The 21239-nt window shown below is 42.9% G+C and overlaps 1 protein-coding gene across 4 annotated transcripts in view; it reads left to right on the top strand.

Annotated features, from left to right (window-relative positions):
- LOC138353341 (GATA-binding factor 2-like) overlaps nt 1-21239 on the top strand; it is a 153114-nt gene that overhangs the window by 119722 nt on the left and 12153 nt on the right. For all 4 annotated transcript variants that reach the window (XM_069306234.1, XM_069306233.1, XM_069306231.1 and 1 more), the window contains 3 exons: nt 10279-10989; nt 17156-17301; nt 17922-18047. In XM_069306234.1, coding sequence (XP_069162335.1) covers nt 10299-10989; nt 17156-17301; nt 17922-18047 — 963 coding nt within the window. In that variant the 5' untranslated portion in view covers nt 10279-10298. The remainder of the gene's footprint in view (nt 1-10278; nt 10990-17155; nt 17302-17921; nt 18048-21239) is intronic.

The following is a 21239-nucleotide window of genomic DNA, read 5'->3' as shown; positions in this document are numbered from 1 at the left end:
GCGGTCATATTCAATGAAACATGTTTGAAAGAAAACCTGCTGCCAGTATACACCAATATATATATATATATATATATATATATATATATATATATATATATATATATATATATATATATATATATATATATATATAATACATATTATATAAATATTATATATATAAATATATTCATATATATTTTATTATATATATACATGTATATATATATATATATATATATATATATATATATATATATATATATATATATATATATATATATATATATATATATATATATATATATATATATATATATGCGTTTTCGGCTTAAATCGTCTTTATCGGAGCAAAGTAGAATGAAGCGTTCATTCATTGTGAAGTCCTTCATTCTACTTTGCTCTGATAAAGGCGATTTAAGCCGAAAACGCGTTTAGCATTCTCTATTTTTCACATATGGTTTTCCCGCATATATATATATATATATATATATATATATATATATATATATATATATATATATATATATATATATATATATATATATATATATATATATATATATATAATTCAGTTTTGTTAATATATATGTTTACGAAATTGAATTGTACATTCATTTATAGTCTGCTAAGAAGGACTACTAGAATTTATATTGAGGGATGCCATATTTATTCCTTCGTGACCATTGTGTCAACACACAGAACAGTGGACATAAGACAGATCAGTATTATTTACATCAGTGGACATGGGACGGGTCAGTATTATTTACAACAGTGGACATTGGACGGGTCAGTATTATTTACAATAGTGGACATGAGACGGGTCAATATTATTTACAATAGTGGACATGGGACGGGTCAGTATTATTTACAATAGTGGACATGGGACGGGTCAATATTATTTACAATAGTGGACATGGGACGGGTCAATATTATTTACAATAGTGGACATGAGACGGGTCAGTATTATTTACAATAGTGGACATGAGACGGGTCAGTATTATTTACAATAGTGGACATGAGACGGGTCAATATTATTTACAATAGTGCATATGGGACGGGTCAATATTGTGTGAGGCTTTTAATGCTATTTTTGGGGAGAATCAAAACTTTCATTTCCAACGTGAGCTGCATTTTGCAAGTCAATATTACTGGACACACAAATAACAAAAAAAGTATTCTTAAACAATGAAAAGTATTTGCTTTATCATTGTATTCTAATTCTGGTTTGTTTAAGTTACTAGAATTATATATAATGTATATTATTTACGCTGTAAATACCAGTATCAAAATTATTTTAATAATATACCGGGTAAAATATACATCACGGTAAACTAAAGTTTTGCGTGGTGTACTCACCAAGTTGTACTGTACGAGTTAGTTATTATTTATAAGGTCAACGGTTTACCTTCCTCTGGTTGGAATTCTCAACTGTTGCCTAACTCCCTAGCACCTATTTACTATTAGGTCAACAGAGGCATGAGGTGAATGGAAACGTGCTCAACCGTTTCCGACCCACACGGGGATTGAACCCGAGTCCCTCGGCTGTGAGCCAATGTACGTAGAGTTAACACATAGGACGGTATACACGAATTAAGTGATTACAACTTGGCGAGTACAACTAGGGGAGCACAACTAGGGGAGCACAACTTGGTTAGAATAACTAAGTACATGTTTCTGTTAAATATACAACTGTAGGCCACAGTTCCCGTTCACACGGGTTGCCATTCCGTTAAAAATGCAATGGTGTGGCCTTACCAGAAACGTATTAACCCAAGCAACCCCTCTAACCTATCAATGCCGATGCATAAAATCATGTGTATCACTCTGCTTTATTTTTTTAATAATACGTCATATTTTTAACGAATTGGTCGATTCCGTAAACCAATGCGACGTATTAGATGAGAAGACTGGTTGCTTATTTACAAGCTCTGTTTCTCTATACATTGTTTTTTAGTATTATTTTAGTAGTTTAGTAGTTTTTTAGTATTATTTTCATTGTTCTGTTTTCCTTTCTTATATTTTTTAATTGTTAAATTTTCACTTTTTGTCCACTTGTTACAATCTGCTATTTTTCGATCATGTCCCATTTACATTTTTTTCAGCAATTTTAATGATTTTCACTTGTAAATACTTAGTTAATATTTGGTCTTGAGTGCTTATACAGCCCATCCTCTTGTTTAGGTAGTACTTATAGTGACGATGAGGACAAATATACATATATTGATGTCAAAAGGCAATTAGAAAGTAGAAATCGGTACTATAGATTTTGAAAATATATATAGTTATGTAATATAAAATATATAAATAAAATATATAGTTATGATGCGAAGAAAACCTAACCTAACCAAACCTTTTTAGGCCTAATACACGCAATCTGAGGCCCAATATAGTACATTTATGTGCTATACTATGCCTAAGTATATGGCATAAGCCTAAGTTTATGTGATTTTTAGTTTTAGTTTATACAGATTCGATAAAGTGAATAGTACCAAATTCTACTATGAAATTGCCTTTATACCTATTCATGTAATATATATTATATAATATATATTACATGACTATATGTTCGATAGCCAACATACGTTACAAAAGGAACTATCTAAAAAGGAGGATAGGTTGCTTCATACAAAGAAGATTGTATGTATCATGCTAATATATATATATATATATATATATATATATATATATATATATATATATATATATATATATATATATATATATATATATATATGTATATATATATATATATATATATATATATATATATATATATATATATATATATATATATATATATATAATGTTATACTATACCTAGGGAAATTTTTATTTGGTTCTCTGTTTTATCTATTTCCTTCTTCAACTTTAATACTACAAAACGTGAACTTTGTTGTCTGCAACAGTCCATTTTAGTACATTCGACCCAATAGTACTATCAAGTCTGGAGGAAGGGCTAGTAAGCTGGTTAGTCTTGTCAGTGGATGTATAACCTAGTGAAATGTGCAGGTTTAGGAGAATAATACAAACACCAGTCTAGAACAATAATACAATAATACAAGTACCTATGTATGATGCTCATGCATTAGGGAGACCAATGTAGAAGGATACCCATGTAAGAACACTCCCGCATTAGGGGTACCCATGTGGATGGATGCCCATGTAGAAGGATACCCATGTAAGAACACGCGCATTAGGGGTACCAATGTAGATGGATACCCATGTAGAAGGATACCCATGTAAGAACACGCGCATTAGGGGTACCCATGTGGATGGATGCCCATGTAGAAGGATACCCATGTAAGAACACTCCCGCATTAGGGGTACCATTGTGGATGGATACCCCATGTAGAAGGATACTCATGCAAGAACACTCCCGCATTAGGGGTACCCATGTGGATGGATACCCCATGTAGAAGGATACCCATGCAGGAACACTACCGCATTATGGGTACCCATGTAGGAGAGTATAACCTCACCCAGGAAGTGAGAGGTTACTTTTCCCGGTGAGGAACTCCATGTGTAAAGGCGTATCTCCACCTAGAGTGATATTTGGAGAGGAGACAGAAGACAGAGGGGAGGGAGGGCGCTTTGGTTGGAGGGACTTAAGGAGGAGTGGGAGGGACTGAGGGAGGGGAAAGGCAGGGAAGAAGGGTAGCAGCCAGAGGGGCGTGGTTAGAGCAGCCGGCAGCAATACACAGAGCCGCCCACCCCTTTTTGGTGGATGCAGGGACGGTTCTGGGGCGTGGGGGGGGGATAGTAGAAGCGTGTGTTGAGGACTGTTATAGTGGAGGGGAAAGAGAGAGGAGGGCGGAGAGTGTGGAGCTATGGGAGAGTAGAGTGCGTAGGTTTGGGAGAGTAGAGGAGATCACGAAGGTCCAGAGGTCTGGGAGAGTAGAGGAGAGTGTAAAGTTCTGAGAGAGTAGGAAGATGGGTGAGTAGATGGATGAGAGAGGAAAGTGGTGGGAGAGTGGACGGCGTCATGGGTGGAGAGTTGAGAGGTTGAAGTAGTGGATAAAGGGCTAGGAGAGAGAGGAGTGGAGTGCTGGGGTATGGATGTGCCAGGGTATAGGAGGGCTGGGTCATTGGAGGGAAATGGGTAGGGCTGGGGAAGTGGATGACTATATGAATGGGTAGAAAATTGTAGGATGTGTTGATGCATGGGGGAGTAGAGGGTTAGAGGGAGTGGAGGCATGTGTGTGTAGGACTGGGGAATGTGAATGAAGTGGAGAGTGTAATGGGCTAGATGATTGGTGGATATATTGAGATGGAGTATGGAGAGATTGAGAAGGAGGGATAGAATGACTGGGTGGGGTACCTTACCTTGAGGTGCTTCCGGGGCTTAGCGTCCCCGCGGCCCGGTCGTCGACCAGGCCTCCTGGTTGCTGGACTGATCAACCAGGCTGTTGATGGCTGGGTATAATGGAGGAGAATACCTGTACTTACCTATCATGGTCTATTGGGAACGATATCAGCCTATTCGACCCCGCCTCCTAGCTATTTGAACTTGATTAAATTATATTTCCTCGCGCTCTAGTCCTCGATCGTACTTGCTCTTAAAACTATGTTGTCCATAGAGGTGGCTTCCATCACCTCTGCCTCCAATGCTTGATTATCTTAGGGCCTTGCTTACGTGGCTCTGACTTATATGTGCTTTCAATTTACACCTGTGTTTCTCGTGTTCTATTCTCTTTCATTTGGAAATAATGTGTTGTCCACCTCATCTATTCTCCTCAGAATCTTTTACTTCGTGATCATATCTCTTCTGGCCCTTCTCTCTCCTGGCCCTTCTCTCTCCTAGGATTGTTAGACTGAATTCCTTTAGGGCGATTTTTTATCTCAGTTGCTTAGTCTTGGCATCGATCTTATTTAAGTTCTTCGAACCTCATTTTTGAGCTTGAACTGTATATTCTAGAGCTGGACTGACGTCTGTATGTTTGCAAGTATCACACATATGTTACTCTGTGTATGTGTCTCTCAAGTATTAAGTTTTTTTTTTTTTTGCAGGGATATTCCTGCGCGGGCCCTAAGCCTCTGGCTGGCCCACTAAGTGTTGCTTGTTTCTGTTTTACTTGGGCGGAGTATGAGTATTTATGACTCGTATGGTCGCTTCAGTAAGATTTTGTCATATGTGTTTAACAACTTCTTCTGCTCTGTTGAATCTAAGTTAAAATCTTAATATTAAGGTGGTGTTTCGCCCATGTCTAAATCCTTCTCTTTTTACTTTTTTTGTTTTTGTTTTACCGAGATCTTTAAATGCATTTCTTTTATAATGTAGTCCCCTTACTGTTGTCTCTATTCATCTATCCATATTCATTTCCTTATATTTACTAGGGTTAAATTGTATTATTGTTGCGTTTATCCACTCCTAAGCTTATTTAGTACCTCCTGTTGTCAGTCACAATCCTCCTCAGGTTTTTTTCATCTTCTGAAAATGTGACTTGTCTATAGAAGCTGTCTCAGGAACAGATGAGATCCAAGAGTCGAGCCTCAAGGAACCCCGGTAGCCATTCCCCTCCACCCTGATAATTGCACTCTGAATATGACCTCCTGTTTCGTGTCTGCCAGGCCTTACACAGGTGCCTTCTCGGTTATTCCAGCTCTCTTCTCCATCTTTTGCAACAACCTCTTAAGGAGAACGGCTATAAAAGGCTTTTGCTTCTCTGGGAAGATGAATGGTAGAGGGCTCAGTAGGTGGGAGGAAGAGTGGATTGGGTGTGGAGTTCAGGGAGAGTGGATTGGGTGTGGAGTTCAGGGAGAGTGGATTGGGTGTGGAGTTCAGGGAGAGTGGATTGGGTGTGGAGTTCAGGGAGAGTGGAGTGTATGGAGGGCATAGCGAGTGGAGGGTGGAAGGCAGGGAGAGTGGAGGGTGGAGGGCAGGGAGACGGGGAGGCTGAGAAGAGACAGAGAGAGGCACACAAACAGAGAGAAGAAGATACATAAATTTGACCGTGAACAATAGAGGGAGTAAGGGAGCGCGACACTGTATGGTACCATTGAGAAACAACAATCCCGGTGATCACATACATGGTGGAGCCCGTGTCAAGGGGTCTCCTGGCGTGGCTAACGAGCTGTCCGCAGGTGTGGCCGGAGTGCAGGAGGCCGCTGTACAACACACGGCCATCAGCTCTAGTAGCAAATAAATTAATTTCTGCCTCGCCTGTTATAGCACCCTCCGGAGGCACCACGCCCACCGCTATTGTCGTCCCAAAATGGCCATTCGTCTTCAGCTTTCCTTACAAATTCAATTTGTTTCCCCCGGACGAAATGAAACGAAACTCTGTGGTATTTCCAAAGAGACAGGAGTTGATGAATTGAAGGTCGTGGCTACAATTTCCCTCTGCTTTTATATCCACAGAAAGCTTTAAGCCTGCGGCCAGGTTGGGCCCAGGCCGAGGCTGGTACCTAGCCAAGGATGTAAACACGGGGAGGGTGCCATAAGTATCTTACCTTAGTAAGGGAGAATGCCGGGAAGGAGGCAGGCGGGGAAGAGAAAGAAGGGAAAGGGCCATCCCATCCAGTGTGGTAAACATCAGGAAATGGTGTTATGAGAGATGTGAGGGAGAGATAAGGGGGTATGATAAACAAGGAGAAATGGAGAGAAAGAGTAAATATGAGGAGACGAGATGACGGCCTAGAATGACAAAAAAAGTGTTTTATGTGTTGATTTAACTGGAGAATTTGGTAGTAATAGACTCCATCTCGGTGAGCCTCGCACATCAGCGTCCAGGGAGGGAAACAGAGAGGAAGGAAAGTGAAGGAGAGAGGGAAGGAGCTGAGGCAAGTATCCTTCATCATAAGCTTAGAGGATATTCCAGAGTTGTTATCGGTCTGTCTGAGGTTGAGAACAGATTGCCTGACAACGCCAAAATAATCAAAAGATTACTATAATGAGAATGCTCGCTACTTTAAGATAGGAAGAGTCAAAAGAACAAGAGGAATGAAACAGAAAGAGAGACCAAAGAAGGAAATGAGCAGAGAACTACTGTAAATTGACGAGAAAGAAAGAGAAAGAGAGAGAGAGAAGATTAATAACAAATAAATAACAGGGCAAAAATAAAGCTAGTATGAATACTATAAACTAATAGGCAAAATAAACATAAAACTAGAAACCCGACAGTTAGAGACGAGGTTGTCACCTCCGTCGTCCGCCTCTGAACTTGGGTTTCTCGGGATTGTCATAAAATCAAATCGTGTTGGCCGTAAGAATGTGTTGGTGCGGCGGCTTCATTGTTGTCGTATTAGGTCCTGAGTGCTTCTACAGTCTGAGGGGATTGGACCCGAAAGTCGGGATTAGACCCTCTTTTGTTATACCTTTTTTGTTGTTGTCTCTAGGTGTTTACAGATTTTTACTCGACCTTTTTTTTATATATTTAAGTCATATTTTGTTTAAAATACTTAACTGTTTTTGTTGGAACGGTATTAATTCACGTTGTCTTTCTGTTTCTTTAGAAAACATTAGTTTATATTCCAAGGCATCATCAACATTACACAGATTTTTTTAAATATTCACAAAACGCTCTTGGAAATTTAAAAAAAATGTATAAGAAATTTTAAATAGAAAATAAAAAGTTCTCAGGTGGTGAGAGAAGAGGGCCGTCGGGGAGAGCAGAGGGCGTCGCTGGAGACTTGGCGCGCCATAACTTCAACTTAGACCTATTAGCTGTGAAAGCCTCCCACCACAGTCATTGCCAAATACAGATGTTAACTGTCATTCCCCATTACCCTCAACTCAGCTTCCCCCTCGGAGGGGAAAAGTAAATGTGTCTGGGGGAGAAATAAATGTTTGCCGGATGTTTTGGGTCTGGCGGTCATTCTTGCGCTGGGTCTCTCAGGAGGCCCCGCGGGCAAGTCCTGCGGTTTTTGCGGCCTCTTCCATGCCATCTTCTGCTGGGAACAGAAGGGTTCCTACCGATTCCGCAGCTGCTGGGAGTATTTAGTGGACCTTCGGGCCGCTCCAAGCAACAGCCTAGTGGACCAAACTCTCACAAGTCAAGACTGGCCTCGGGCCGGGCTTGGGGGAGTAGAGAACTCCCAGAACCCCATCAACCAGGTATTTTAGCGAATATTAAGTCCCAAGATTGGGGAGTAGAAGAACTCCTAGAACCCCATCAACCAGGTATCAACCAGGTATTTTAGCGAATATTAAGTCCCAAGATTGGGGAGTAGAAGAACTCCTAGAACCCCATCAACCAGGTATCAACCAGGTATTTTAGCGAATATTAAGTCCCAAGATTGCTTTCCAGTTAAGCGCAAGAGGTCTATGATTTTCACTGTATTTCCTGCTGTCGACAGACTAGTACGTAACTAGGAGAACCCTGCCAGGGTCAAGAGACAAGAGACCCCCGGGGGACGACTAATGCCCCAGCGGACCTCGGGGTCACGTGGAAGGCACCAATCACTTGTAAGGGCGCCCATCCGTAACTTCAGCGCCCCTATAATGACCTGCCATCAGTGGGCACGCATTAGCACCCTCGTTTGGCCTCGGCCGGCACGTGAGGCCAGGGGGGCAGTCGTGGAAGATGGGTTACCAGACCCTCATTCTTTCTCCTTCTCTTCCTTAGTTACTCCTACCACCTTCCCTTGCCCCTCCTTCCTCTCACTCACTCTCTCTCTCTCTCTCTCTCTCTCTCTCTCTCTCTCTCTCTCTCTCTCTCTCTCTCTCTCTCTCTCTCTCTCTCTCTCTCTCTCTCTCTCTCTCTCTCTCTCTCTCTCTCTCTCTCTCTCTCTCTCTCTCTCTCTCTCTCTCTCTCTCTCTCTCTCTCTCTCTCTCTCTCTCTCTCTCATATTTCTTTGTTTAGTTTCCCTATTGTTTTACTAGAAGGATTTTCAAGACTTGAAGGATTTCAGGAAGAACAGTTATACACCCAACACACAGACAGACACCGACAATACACACACAGATAACACATACACAAACAACCCCAAAGATCCGAAGCTCAACCCCCCGCAAGCATAACTAGGTGAGTACTAGATGAGCACACACACACACACACACACACACACACACACACACACACACACACACACACACACACACACACACACACACACACACACACACGGACACACACACACAAAACAAAAACAGCTTCTAGTTTTCCTACACCCACCACCGCTCCCTGCTCCATCTCACCCCCCCCACCCCCACCCCCCACCCTCCCCCCAACCCCCCACCCACCCTCACACCCCCCGCCCCCCCCCCCCCCCCCTAACGCCAGGAAAACAATGGCATCGATTACAAGGAAAGCCAGAAGTGGCCCCAACAAAGAGGAGGCGAAAACCTCCAAAACCCCCGTCAGCCACCTAACTAACCACGCGCTGCCAAACAATACCGAACAATAGCCCCCACTAACCAGCCATCTATCCGCCGGAGCTGCTATGCTCACGCTTCACACCACTGCCACCCACCTGTCACTCAACCCGTCAATTGACTGTCAACCTCCATTCTTTGTGAAATTGCTCAGGACTCGAGGAAAGAAACCTAGAGGGGGTGGTGTGAGGGCGTTCCTGCCGCCTACTGTGTAATCCACACGGTGGCTTCACTGTTCTCCTTTGGGGGGGCCAAAGGGGGAGGGGATTAACGTATTTTTTTCCCCGTGGCTGTGTGGGTTTTTTTCCGATTACAATGATACAATCGGGTGAAGAGGACGGGATGTGATTGTATTGTGAGAGTGACGCTCGTGACAATGGCTGTATTGACTACGGTATATGTTTGTATTTTATCTTGTGTGTTTGGTGTATGTTTGTATGGCAGCGGTATTGATGATATAGGATTTTTTTGGTGGGTGTCTTAATAATCAGAATGTTTCTGATTCTCGATATATATATATATATATATATATATATATATATATATATATATATATATATATATATATATATATATATATATATATATATATATGACAGTGTCAGACCACGGAGGAAAATTGAAACTGGAATTTCCTTAAGTACTTTCGTATATTAATACATCTTCAGAAGGAGTTGACTCCTTCTGAAGATGCATTAATATACGAAAGTACTTAAGGAAATTCCTGTTTCAATTTTCCTCCGTGGTCTGACACTGTCACATTTTTAATCACGTGTTTATTTTCGTGATATACACACACACACACACACACATATATGTATATATATATATATATATATATATATATATATATATATATATATATATATATATATATATAATATTGTCATAATTGGCATAATTTTAAAGCTGTTTTTACTAACGCTGGTAAAGGTTTACGTTATTAATAATGTTTATTTTGTTGCTTGTTCCTTGTGCAGGTCGGTTCGCCCAGGGGGGGATGTACCGCGCACACCCCCACTTCCCGACCCCCCTTCACTCCTGGCTGGGCACGGACAAGATGGCCGCCGCCCCAGCCGCCTACAACACCCCCGCTTCCTCCTGGCACACGCCCTTCGCCAAGACCTACCAGCCCACGCCCTCGCCCGCCCACCAGGCCCACCAGCCCACTCAGGGGTACGCTGCCTATGGGTACCCTCCCACACCACCCGAGGAAGCCCCAACAGCACCCAACACCCAGCAAGTACCAGCCCCACCACCCCAGCAACAGCCACAGGAGCAGCCAATGAGCACCAGTCCCCTGCCACAGCAACAACAACAGCAGCAGCAGCAGCAACAACAGCAGGATACAGCCACATCTCGCATGACTCCGGAGCGCCTTACAACGTCGCCGGCGGGCACAGGAGACGTCATTGACATTAAATGTGACGCCTACACACCTGTCTTCAGTTCCTCCTTCGCCTCCAAACCCACCCTCTCTCTCTCTCCCGCCCACTCCACCGCCCATCCCACCGGCTACACGGGCTATCCCACCCACTCTTCCATGGACTTCGCAGCGCACACGGGCTATTCGGGCTTCTACCCTTCGTCAGGCATGTCATCCATGTTCAGCAAGCCTTTCTCCACCGTCCCAGCTACAGCTATTTCGCCCTCCCACGACAAGTCCAAGAACTCGAAGCGATCCAGTACAGGTGAGAGATCTTCTTTGTTTACATCGACAGTTGGATCTGTATCCTCTTTACATTTCTCGTCCACACTATCAAGCAGGTTACTATCTGCTACTAAACTACTAAACTGTTAATCAATTCCTGGCTTTCGTTATTTACACCCTCTACCAGAAGTGAATGTTCATTACTGCCCTTTCAGGCTGATCGTCCCCTCCAACGCACTCAGATAATCTTACTCCCATCTCCAACGTTCACTTAACGAATCAAAGCCACATTAGCAGCCAGACCCATATCCAGTATTCACCTCAGATGTTTCATCCTCATCCTTCAGTCTCCACGTCACACCTGCCAGCCAATCAGGGCATCTTGACGTTTTCTTTCATTCCAAAAAGACCTAAGGTTCACACTATGAAATATGTGCTGCTCACACTAATGCACGCCTAATCGATCATTCCCTTACTACACGTCCTAACACGGCCACTAAACTCCACCAACCACTTGCCTTAACAACCACATATCCCTTCTACCCTAGCCACCGTGGGAGGAACACTCAACACAGCCCTAGCCACCGTGGGAGGAACACTAAACACAGCCCTAGCCACCGTGGGAGGAACACTCAACACAGCCCTAGCCACCGTGGGAGGAACACTAAACACAGCCCTAGCCACCGTGGGAGGAACACTAAACACAGCCCCTAGCCACCGTGGGAGGAACACTAAACACAGCCCTAGCCACCGTGGGAGGAACACTAAACACAGCCCCTAGCCACCGTGGGAGGAACACTAAACACAGCCCCTAGCCACCGTGGGAGGAACACTAAACACAGCCCCTAGCCACCGTGGGAGGAACACTAAACACAGCCCCTAGCCACCGTGGGAGGAACACTAAACACAGCCCCTAGCCACCATGGGAGGAACACTAAACACAGCCCTAGCCACCGTGGGAGGAACACTAAACACAGCCCCTAGCCACCGTGGGAGGAACACCAAACACAGCCCCTAGCCACCGTGGGAGGAACACTAAACACAGCCCTAGCCACCATGGGAGGAACACTAAACACAGCCCCTAGCCACCGTGGGAGGAACACTAAACACAGCCCCTAGCCATCGTGGTATGTTCCGCGTCAGGTGGTGGGAGTAAGGTATGCAGGATAACATCCATTACGTGCACAATCCTATAATACAAGAGGCTATCGTGTTCGCTAGCGAGCGAGTACAGAAGACCATCAACGATGGCGAGGAGAAAAGTCTCTTGTTTATGTGTTGTTGAGTTCGTTGTGTGTTGCACAATGTCGTTTGTTGTGTCGTGGTGATTAGCGGGATCCCTCCCTCCATCACCACGACAGTAATGCTTCCAATCAACCCAACGCTTATTCAACCCATCAACACTGCATTCAGTCTACCCATCAACACTACCAGCATCTCACCCGTCTCGTCGGATGACAGTTCTCCCGCCAACACAATACCCAGTCACACGCTGCAGACAAGTCGTCAGCCAGACTCCCCCCCTCTCCCCTACGTCGTCGCACGTCGACCACCGACCGTTCCGACACCCACGAGTTCGACAGTCGTTTTCAGCCCGTAACACGACATTCGTTCCGCCTTTCGCCACTCAATTAACCGGCAGCTCACACCTGATTATCTGTAATTACCACCTGTCCCCTCTGTCATTACCAACACTTTGCTCGTTCTAATTGAAAATTAGGGGTAAATTATTTTGTTTTCTCGCTCTACCACCTCTTTCCGCCCCCCCCCCTTTACCCATCCCATTCTTCCCTTCCCGCTTCACCACCCTTCCTATCCCTCTCCTTTATTGTCCCTACTTCCTCCCTACCCCTCCTGTGTTCACCCTTATTCTCCCTATCCTCGCTATCCCTGCGTTAATCACGCGCCAATCCCTACATATCTTTCCTTACCTATTCCTTCCCCCTAACCTTCCCTATCCCTGCCCGTCGTATTGTTTACGGATTCGACCAATTCATTACAAATTCGACGTAATAGTACAAATTAAAGCGTCGTAATATTAACGTTACATCAGCACCGGCCTCGACAGGCCAGGCGGGTTACATGCTTGTTCGTCTTACCAGCTTCCACTTATCTTCCTATAATATAACTCAACCTCTTGCGAAACCTATACATCTTAATCATGGCGGCTTTTATGTTATTTATTAAACAGTTTACAAACTTGGACACTTCACAACCCAAGGTTATAGTTGTTATAAACAACCTCGTAATGCTTCGGAACTCATAATCTATTTAATAAATGGTTAACAATGCCGCCATGATTAAGGTCAGATGTAAAGGTTTCGTAAATGGTTGAATTGGTCCTTGGGACGATCTTTTACACAAAAAAAAATCCCCCGTTCAAAAACTAGAAAACTAATGTGATTAAGACTACTTACTATGTAATAAATAAAACTTTAACTCGCAAACTTTAGAGTAAACTTTAAATCACAAACTTCAGAGTCAACTTTAGCTCGAAAACTTCAAAGTAAACTTCAACTGGACGTTAGAGCGACAGTCTCGCTTCATGCAGGCCGGCGTTCAATCCCCGACTTTCCAAGTGGTTGGGCACCATTCCTCCCCCCCCCCCCCCCCCCCGTCTCATCCCAAATCATTTTCCTGGTCCCTTCCCAGTGCTATATAGTCGTAATGGCTTGGTGCTTTCTCTTGCTAGTTCCCTTCCCTTCGCAGACCTCAAAGATAACTTTAGCCTGCAAACTTCAAAGTTAACTTTAGCCTGCAAACTTCAAAGTTAACTTTAGCCTGCAAACTTCAAAGTTAACTTTAGCCTGAAAACTTCAAAGTTAACTTTAGCCTGCAAACTTCAAAGTTAACTTTAGCCTGCAAACTTCATAGTTAACTTTAGCCTGCAAACTTCAAAGTTAACTTTAGCCTGCAAACTTCATAGTTAACTTTAGCCTGCAAACTTCAAAGTTAACTTTAGCCTGCAAACTTCATAGTTAACTTTAGCCTGCAATCTTCAAAGTTAACTTTAGCCTGCAAACTTCATAGTTAACTTTAGTCTGCAAACTTCATAGTTAACTTTAGCCTGCAAACTTCATAGTTAACTTTAGCCTGCAAATTTCAAAGTTAACTTTAGCCTGCAAACTTCATAGTTAACTTTAGCCTGCAAACTTCAAAGTTAACTTTAGCCTGCAAACTTCAAAGTTAACTTTAGCCTGCAAACTTCAAAGTTAACTTTAGCCTGCAAACTTCATAGTTAACTTTAGCCTGCAAACTTCAAAGTTAACTTTAGCCTGCAAACTTCATAGTTAACTTTAGTCTGCAAACTTCATAGTTAACTTTAGCCTGCAAACTTCAAAGTTAACTTTAGCCTGCAAACTTCAAAGTTAACTTTAGCCTGCAAACTTCATAGTTAACTTTAGCCTGCAAACTTCATAGTTAACTTTAGCCTGCAAATTTCAAAGTTAACTTTAGCCTGCAAACTTCATAGTTAACTTTAGCCTGCAAACTTCAAAGTTAACTTTAGCCTGCAAACTTCATAGTTAACTTTAGCCTGCAAACTTCATAGTTAACTTTAGCCTGCAAACTTCATAGTTAACTTTAGCCTGCAAATTTCAAAGTTAACTTTAGCCTGCAAACTTCATAGTTAACTTTAGCCTGCAAACTTCAAAGTTAACTTTAGCCTGCAAACTTCATAGTTAACTTTAGCCTGCAAACTTCAAAGTTAACTTTAGCCTGCAAACTTCATAGTTAACTTTAGCCTGCAAACTTCAAAGTTAACTTTAGCCTGCAAACTTCAAAGTTAACTTTAGCCTGCAAACTTCAAAGTTAACTTTAGCCTGCAAACTTCAAAGTTAATTTTAGCCTGCAAACTTCATAGTTAACTTTAGCCTGCAAACTTCATAGTTAACTTTAGCCTGCAAACTTCAAAGTTAACTTTAGCCTGCAAACTTCATAGTTAACTTTAGCCTGCAAACTTCAAAGTTAACTTTAGCCTGCAAACTTCAAAGTTAACTTTAGCCTGCAAACTTCAAAGTTAACTTTAGCCTGCAAACTTCAAAGTTAACTTTAGCCTGCAAACTTCATAGTTAACTTTAGCCTGCAAACTTCGAATCAAACTTGAACCAGGGACGAAAAAAATGACAAATAATTAATGGAATAATTTCACACTCGGTCTGTAATCTGTAGATATAATTTCACATTCCGACAACGTTCTTATGATGTGTATATAATTTAAAGTATAATTTTCCGTCCAGGAAAGATTTGCTTTTAAAAGAACACGTATAATTTCAGTTCAGAGAAGAGCTTGTAAAACAAAAAAAGTGTTCATATTCTTTTGTAATTATTTACGCAATTGTTATATAAAGTAGAAAAGCAAATATAAGTATGAGAGAGTGAATTAGTAAGGGCATGGTGAAGATGGTGAGTAATAAGGGCATGAGTATGAGGGAGATAGTGAGTTAATAAGGGTATGAGGTAATCAGCGTACGAGGAAGAGAGTAGAGTAATCAAGGTTTGAAGAAGAGTGGTAATAGATTAAAGCATCACTAACGCTATAGTTTAATATACAAGATTATAGATTAATTAGAGACGATATCAATGGGTTTATTGTTGATCTGCTGAGAGAAAAGGGGGGGGGGTGATGCAGGTTTTCGTTGCCCCTTCACCCCCTAAAGGGTACCACCCCCCATCCCTACCCCTGCTACACCCACCACTACTAATACACCCGCCACTACCACCCCTGTTACGGGGTCACCATAGCCCGTGCTACATGGACATTTTGTTCTGAGTAGCTAAATCTTAAACAACAGCAAACCACCTTTGATACAACACCCTCCACTCACAGCTACCATCAATAAGACTATTTCATCAAACGCCACCACTACAAATACACACACTACTATCACTAATACACCCACCACTACCACTAATACACCCACCACCACCACTAATACACCCACCACCACCACTAATACACCCACCACTATCACTAATACACCCACCACTACCACTAATACACCCACCACTACCACTAATACACCCACCACTACCACTAATACACCCTCCACTAATACACCCACCACTACCACTAATACACCCACCACTACCACTAATACACCCTCCACTACCACTAATACACCCTCCACTAATACACCCACCACTACCACTAATACACCCTCCACTAATACACCCACCACTACCACTAATACACCCTCCACTAATACACCCACCACTACCACTAATACACCCACCACTACCACTAATACACCCTCCACTAATACACCCACCACTACCACTAATACACCCACTAATACACCCACCACTAATACACCCACCACTACCACTAATACACCCTCCACTAATACACCCACCACTACCACTAATACACCCTCCACTAATACACCCACCACTACCACTAATACACCCTCCACTAATACACCCACCACTACCACTAATACACCCTCCATTAATACACCCACCACTACCACTAATACACCCTCCACTAATACACCCACCACTACCACTAATACACCCTCCACTAATACACCCACCACTACCACTAATACACCCTCCACTAATACACCCACCACTACCACTAATACACCCTCCACTAATACACCCACCACTACCACTAATACACCCTCCACTAATACACCCACCACTACCACTAATACACCCTCCACTAATACACCCACCACTACCACTAATACACCCACCAATAATACACCCACCACTACCACTAATACACCCTCCACTAATACACCCACCACTACCACTAATACACCCACCACTACCACTAATACACCCACCAATAATACACCCACCACTACCACTAATACAACCACAGGATCTACACCCACCAATAATACACTACCATCACAACAACAACGTATTTTCCACCACACACACACACTACAGGCGACCACCAGCTGCTTAGTGACTGGTGAAAGGTAACATTACATTATTAATTTGTATTAATATTATTATTATTATTATTATTATTATTATTATTATTATTATTATTATTATAGTATTTCTGATATGATTTTTATTGCGGGTTTTCGCTGTGTACTTGAGTAATAGTGCTATAAAATATTAATGCACAAATGTGTCATAGAGCTCATGTGATACAGAGGAGCCCATGAGCGTCTTATGGAGCAGCTTTGACATAAGATACGTAACGTATGACTAACTCATTCGCCGCATGCGGTGTGTTCCGGCAGAGGGCCGCGAGTGCGTCAACTGCGGAGCCACGTCGACGCCGCTGTGGCGACGCGACGGTAACGGTCACTACTTGTGCAACGCCTGCGGTCTCTACTACAAGATGAACGGCCAGAACCGTCCCCTCATCAAGCCCAAACAACGCACGGTATGTATAGTGCTGTGTGGTGCTGCATGGTAGCGTGTGGTGCTGCATGGTACTCGTTTTGTGATGCCTGTGGTATCAACCACCGTCCCCCCTCATGAGGTCCAAGCTGCGTACGGGTTGTCCCAATAAATAAAAATGTGCCTAATCTCCCCGACCATGTGTTGTCCACCTGATCATGCCTTATCCCTGCTGAATCAAGGGCCGCCCCCTTCCCTATCGGTCCATCGGCTCCCTCTGTCATTGATTAACCTCGGGGACACTCTGGGGCAGGAGGGAGGGCGGACCATTGGACCTGGACCTGGCCACAGTCCATATTGTCACTGCAGTCCTGAAGCATAAGTTTGTTTACAGTCTATAAGACTTATTCACCATTTTCATCCGGAATAAAAAAAATAATTCAGTTACGCTCTATTGTAAGTCTTTCCCTGACATTATCAATAATTCTCTTTATGATAAGTGAGATATAGGTTTTTATTACTCATAAACTTTATTATTTAGTGTAATCAACGCATTTTTTTTTCTTAATATCTTTACCACCTCTTACCCTGAGGCTATACTGCGTCCCGCTCTCTCACGCTCACTCCTGTCTGTGTCGCTAACCATCTTGTTCGCCCCAGCAGTCCGCCAACCGTCGAGAAGGAACGTCTTGCGTCAATTGCAAGACCCAGACCACGACGCTCTGGCGACGTAACCAGAATGGCGAGTCGGTCTGCAATGCCTGCGGCCTCTACTTCAAACTTCACAATGTGAGTCCCGCCACTCGTCCTAACTTCTTACGTTTTTATAAAAGAAATATATATATATATATATATATATATATATATATATATATATATATATATATATATATATATATATATATATATATATATATATATGTATATATATATATATATATATATATATATATATATATATATATATATATATATATATATATATATACATATATATATATATATATATATATATATATATATATATATATATATATAATATTTATAATATTTGTATATTTTGGTAGCAGTCTTTCATTTAAACATATTTCGTGAAAAGGACAAAAAAGTTTTAAATTTATGATTCTGGCACGAATCTTCTCGATATTCCTTACGGTTTTCTTCACTAAAGCAGGAAGAATACAAATTAACTCTCCAAAGTTCATTTTTACTTTTTATTTGGGTCTGACGCCTAGTGATGTGTTTCGTAATGTCTCACCTCACATTCTCAAAGACAAATTTTACTGTGTTAGCACCTAGTTAGATCCTCTAATGGGTAGGTGGTAGCTGACATGGATGAATGACATACATCGGATATTAATGGGGTATTAATGGGGGTATTAATGGGGTAGTAAATTAAAAGTGTGACATGTTGGCAGCTCATGTTCTTCTGTTTGCTTCCGTTCCTGTTGCAGGGTCATTCAGTCCAGCTTCTGCACTGGCCCGGGGTCTTGAAGTGGGTAGAGTGTAACTGTGTATTAGCTGGTTATTGATGGCTGGTCTAGAGTTCTCGATATGCAGCGCTTCACTCATGTCTTATCTTTTATTGTCATTGTATCTATCAATTATTTCGGTGTTGCTCGTCAAAATATCCCTGGTGATCCTCTCGTTGTGCTAGAAACCTAATTCTAAAACTTTCTATCGTTTTTAAAAGAGTAGGATTGAAGTCTCATCTTCACAGACACACACATTGCCTACTAGACCTTGATGAGCATAAAAATCAACGCAACTCGAAATTCCACTGAACGTACGTGCAGGTTAGGTGCTTGCACCTGACTGACACTCACACAAAAAAGGATTAATGATTCTTCTTTCTCATTGTTATTTGTTGTATTGTTTATTTCTCAAGGTTCCGGAAACCACTGGCCTTCCTTCGTTAGACACACACACACACACACACACACACACACACACACACACACACACACACTCTCTCTCTCTCTCTCTCTCTCTCTCGCTCTCTCTCTCTCTCTCTCTCTCTCTCTCTCTCTCTCTCTCTCTCTCTCTCTCTCTCTCTCTCTCTCTCTCTCTCTCTCTCTCTCTCTCTCTCTCTCTCTGTCTTTCTCTCTCTCTTTACGTATGATATGAGTTGACTATGTGTTTGCACTGTTTAATTTCTGAGTTACATTATCTTCTTCTGTTACTTGTCTCTGTCTTCCTCCTTTGTGGGTGGAACATGAATATACACTTCGGGAGATGATCACCCTACAAGACCAACATCCACTTCGTCTTGTCCCCCCATCGTTCCTCACGATAAATGGACTTGTCGCCTATTGTTTAGGATGAGTGACCAGGAGTAAGTGATTTGGTTTATAAAGAAAGACTGTAATTACCTAAGTGTAGTGACAGGATGAGAGGGCTCGTGGTGTCCCGTCTTCCCAGCACTCTTTGTCATATAACGCTTTGAAACTACTGACGGTCTTGGCCTCCACCACCTTCTCACCTAACTTGTTTCAACCGTCTACCACTCTGTTTGCGGTCATGGGGTCTGTTATTGATGGGATCGAGCGAAAACGGTATTCATTTCAATTTTCCAGTGTTATCAGTTTTGTTATGTCATTAAACATAACATAACAAAACTGTTATGTTATGTTTGTTATGTCCTTCAATTCATCCAGTGTCATCAGACTGCATCAGCAGTGCAGTTTGGTTACATATTCACTTCCCGATTTAATGCCACAAATATACTCTCAAGATTTTGATTTCCTTCGTTGTGGTCATTAGTTGATTGCCGAAAAAATTTGAAGTTCATTTATGGTAACCAAGGTAATGAGGTAACGCATGATTAATAGAAAGAAGAAATGTAACGTTTTATAGTGAATAAGTCTGCTTTATTAGACTTTATTAGCGCCCCATCTACTAATCCTTCCCTTATTCCACTCTCCACCACTCCTGTCTCCACCCCATCTTTCCCCTTCCTTCTTCGTCTCATTCTTCCCTACTCACATCTTCCCTCTCCTCTTCCCACCCACCTCTTTTTAATTAAAAAGCACTACAACTGGTTCCCTCCACACTACCTTCCCCTCCCTCAACACTACCTCCCCCTCACTCTTCACTAATCTCCCCCTTCCCCTACATTATCTTCCCCTTTTCCCCACCCAAACCCCCACCTCCACTGTGCCTCTCGGAGAGAGGACCGAGAGCAAATTAGGGTGCCGGAAAGCGATATGTGCTCCTAGCAGCAGCAGTAGCAGCAGCAGCAGCAGTAGCAGCAGCAGCACTTGAAGCAGCAGCAGCAGCACCTGCAGCAGAAGCAGCAGCAGCAGTAGTAGCAGCAGCACCAACAGTAGCAGCAGCAGCACCTGCAGCAGCAGTAGCAGTAGCAGCAGCACCAGCACCAGCATCCGCAGCAGTCGCAGCAGCCGCAGCAGTAGCAGCAGCCGCAGCAGCACCTGCAGCACTTGCAGCAGCAGCAGCCCTTGAAGCAGCAGCACTTGCAGCAGCAGCAGCCGCAGCACGTAGATGCAACTCTCGTAAAGACCCCAGCTGAGACTCGGAGTAACCGGTAATCACGGGATATTCACCAACGACTGAGATGGCTTGATTTACGTGGCATTAGCGGCCAGAGTTTCCGCTTTAGTGGGGCCTGCTGGTTATGACTCTATCATCGCCAGTCTTTGCAAGGATTAATGCCAGACTACAAATCTTGAGAGATTGCCTGTATTTACCCCCGTCGACAAATTATGGTGATCGTGGCTCATGCTAATGTTGGCGCTGTTCCTGGGGGTAAGGGGAGAGGGTGGTGGGTGTGGGAAGGGGGGAGAGGGTGGTGTGTGTGGGTGTGGGAAGGGGTGGAGAGGGTGGTGTGTGTGGGTGTGGGAAGGGTGGAGAGGGTGGTGTGTGTGGGTGTGGGAAGGGTGGAGAGGGTGGTGTGTGTGGGTGTGGGAAGGGTGGAGAGGGTGGTGTGTGTGGGTGTGGAAAGATATAGCCCTTCATAGCCTC

The sequence above is a fragment of the Procambarus clarkii genome, chromosome 57 (assembly GCF_040958095.1).
Source record: "Procambarus clarkii isolate CNS0578487 chromosome 57, FALCON_Pclarkii_2.0, whole genome shotgun sequence".
Lineage (NCBI taxonomy): Eukaryota > Metazoa > Arthropoda > Malacostraca > Decapoda > Cambaridae > Procambarus > Procambarus clarkii.
This window is presented reverse-complemented; position numbering and strand designations above follow the sequence as displayed.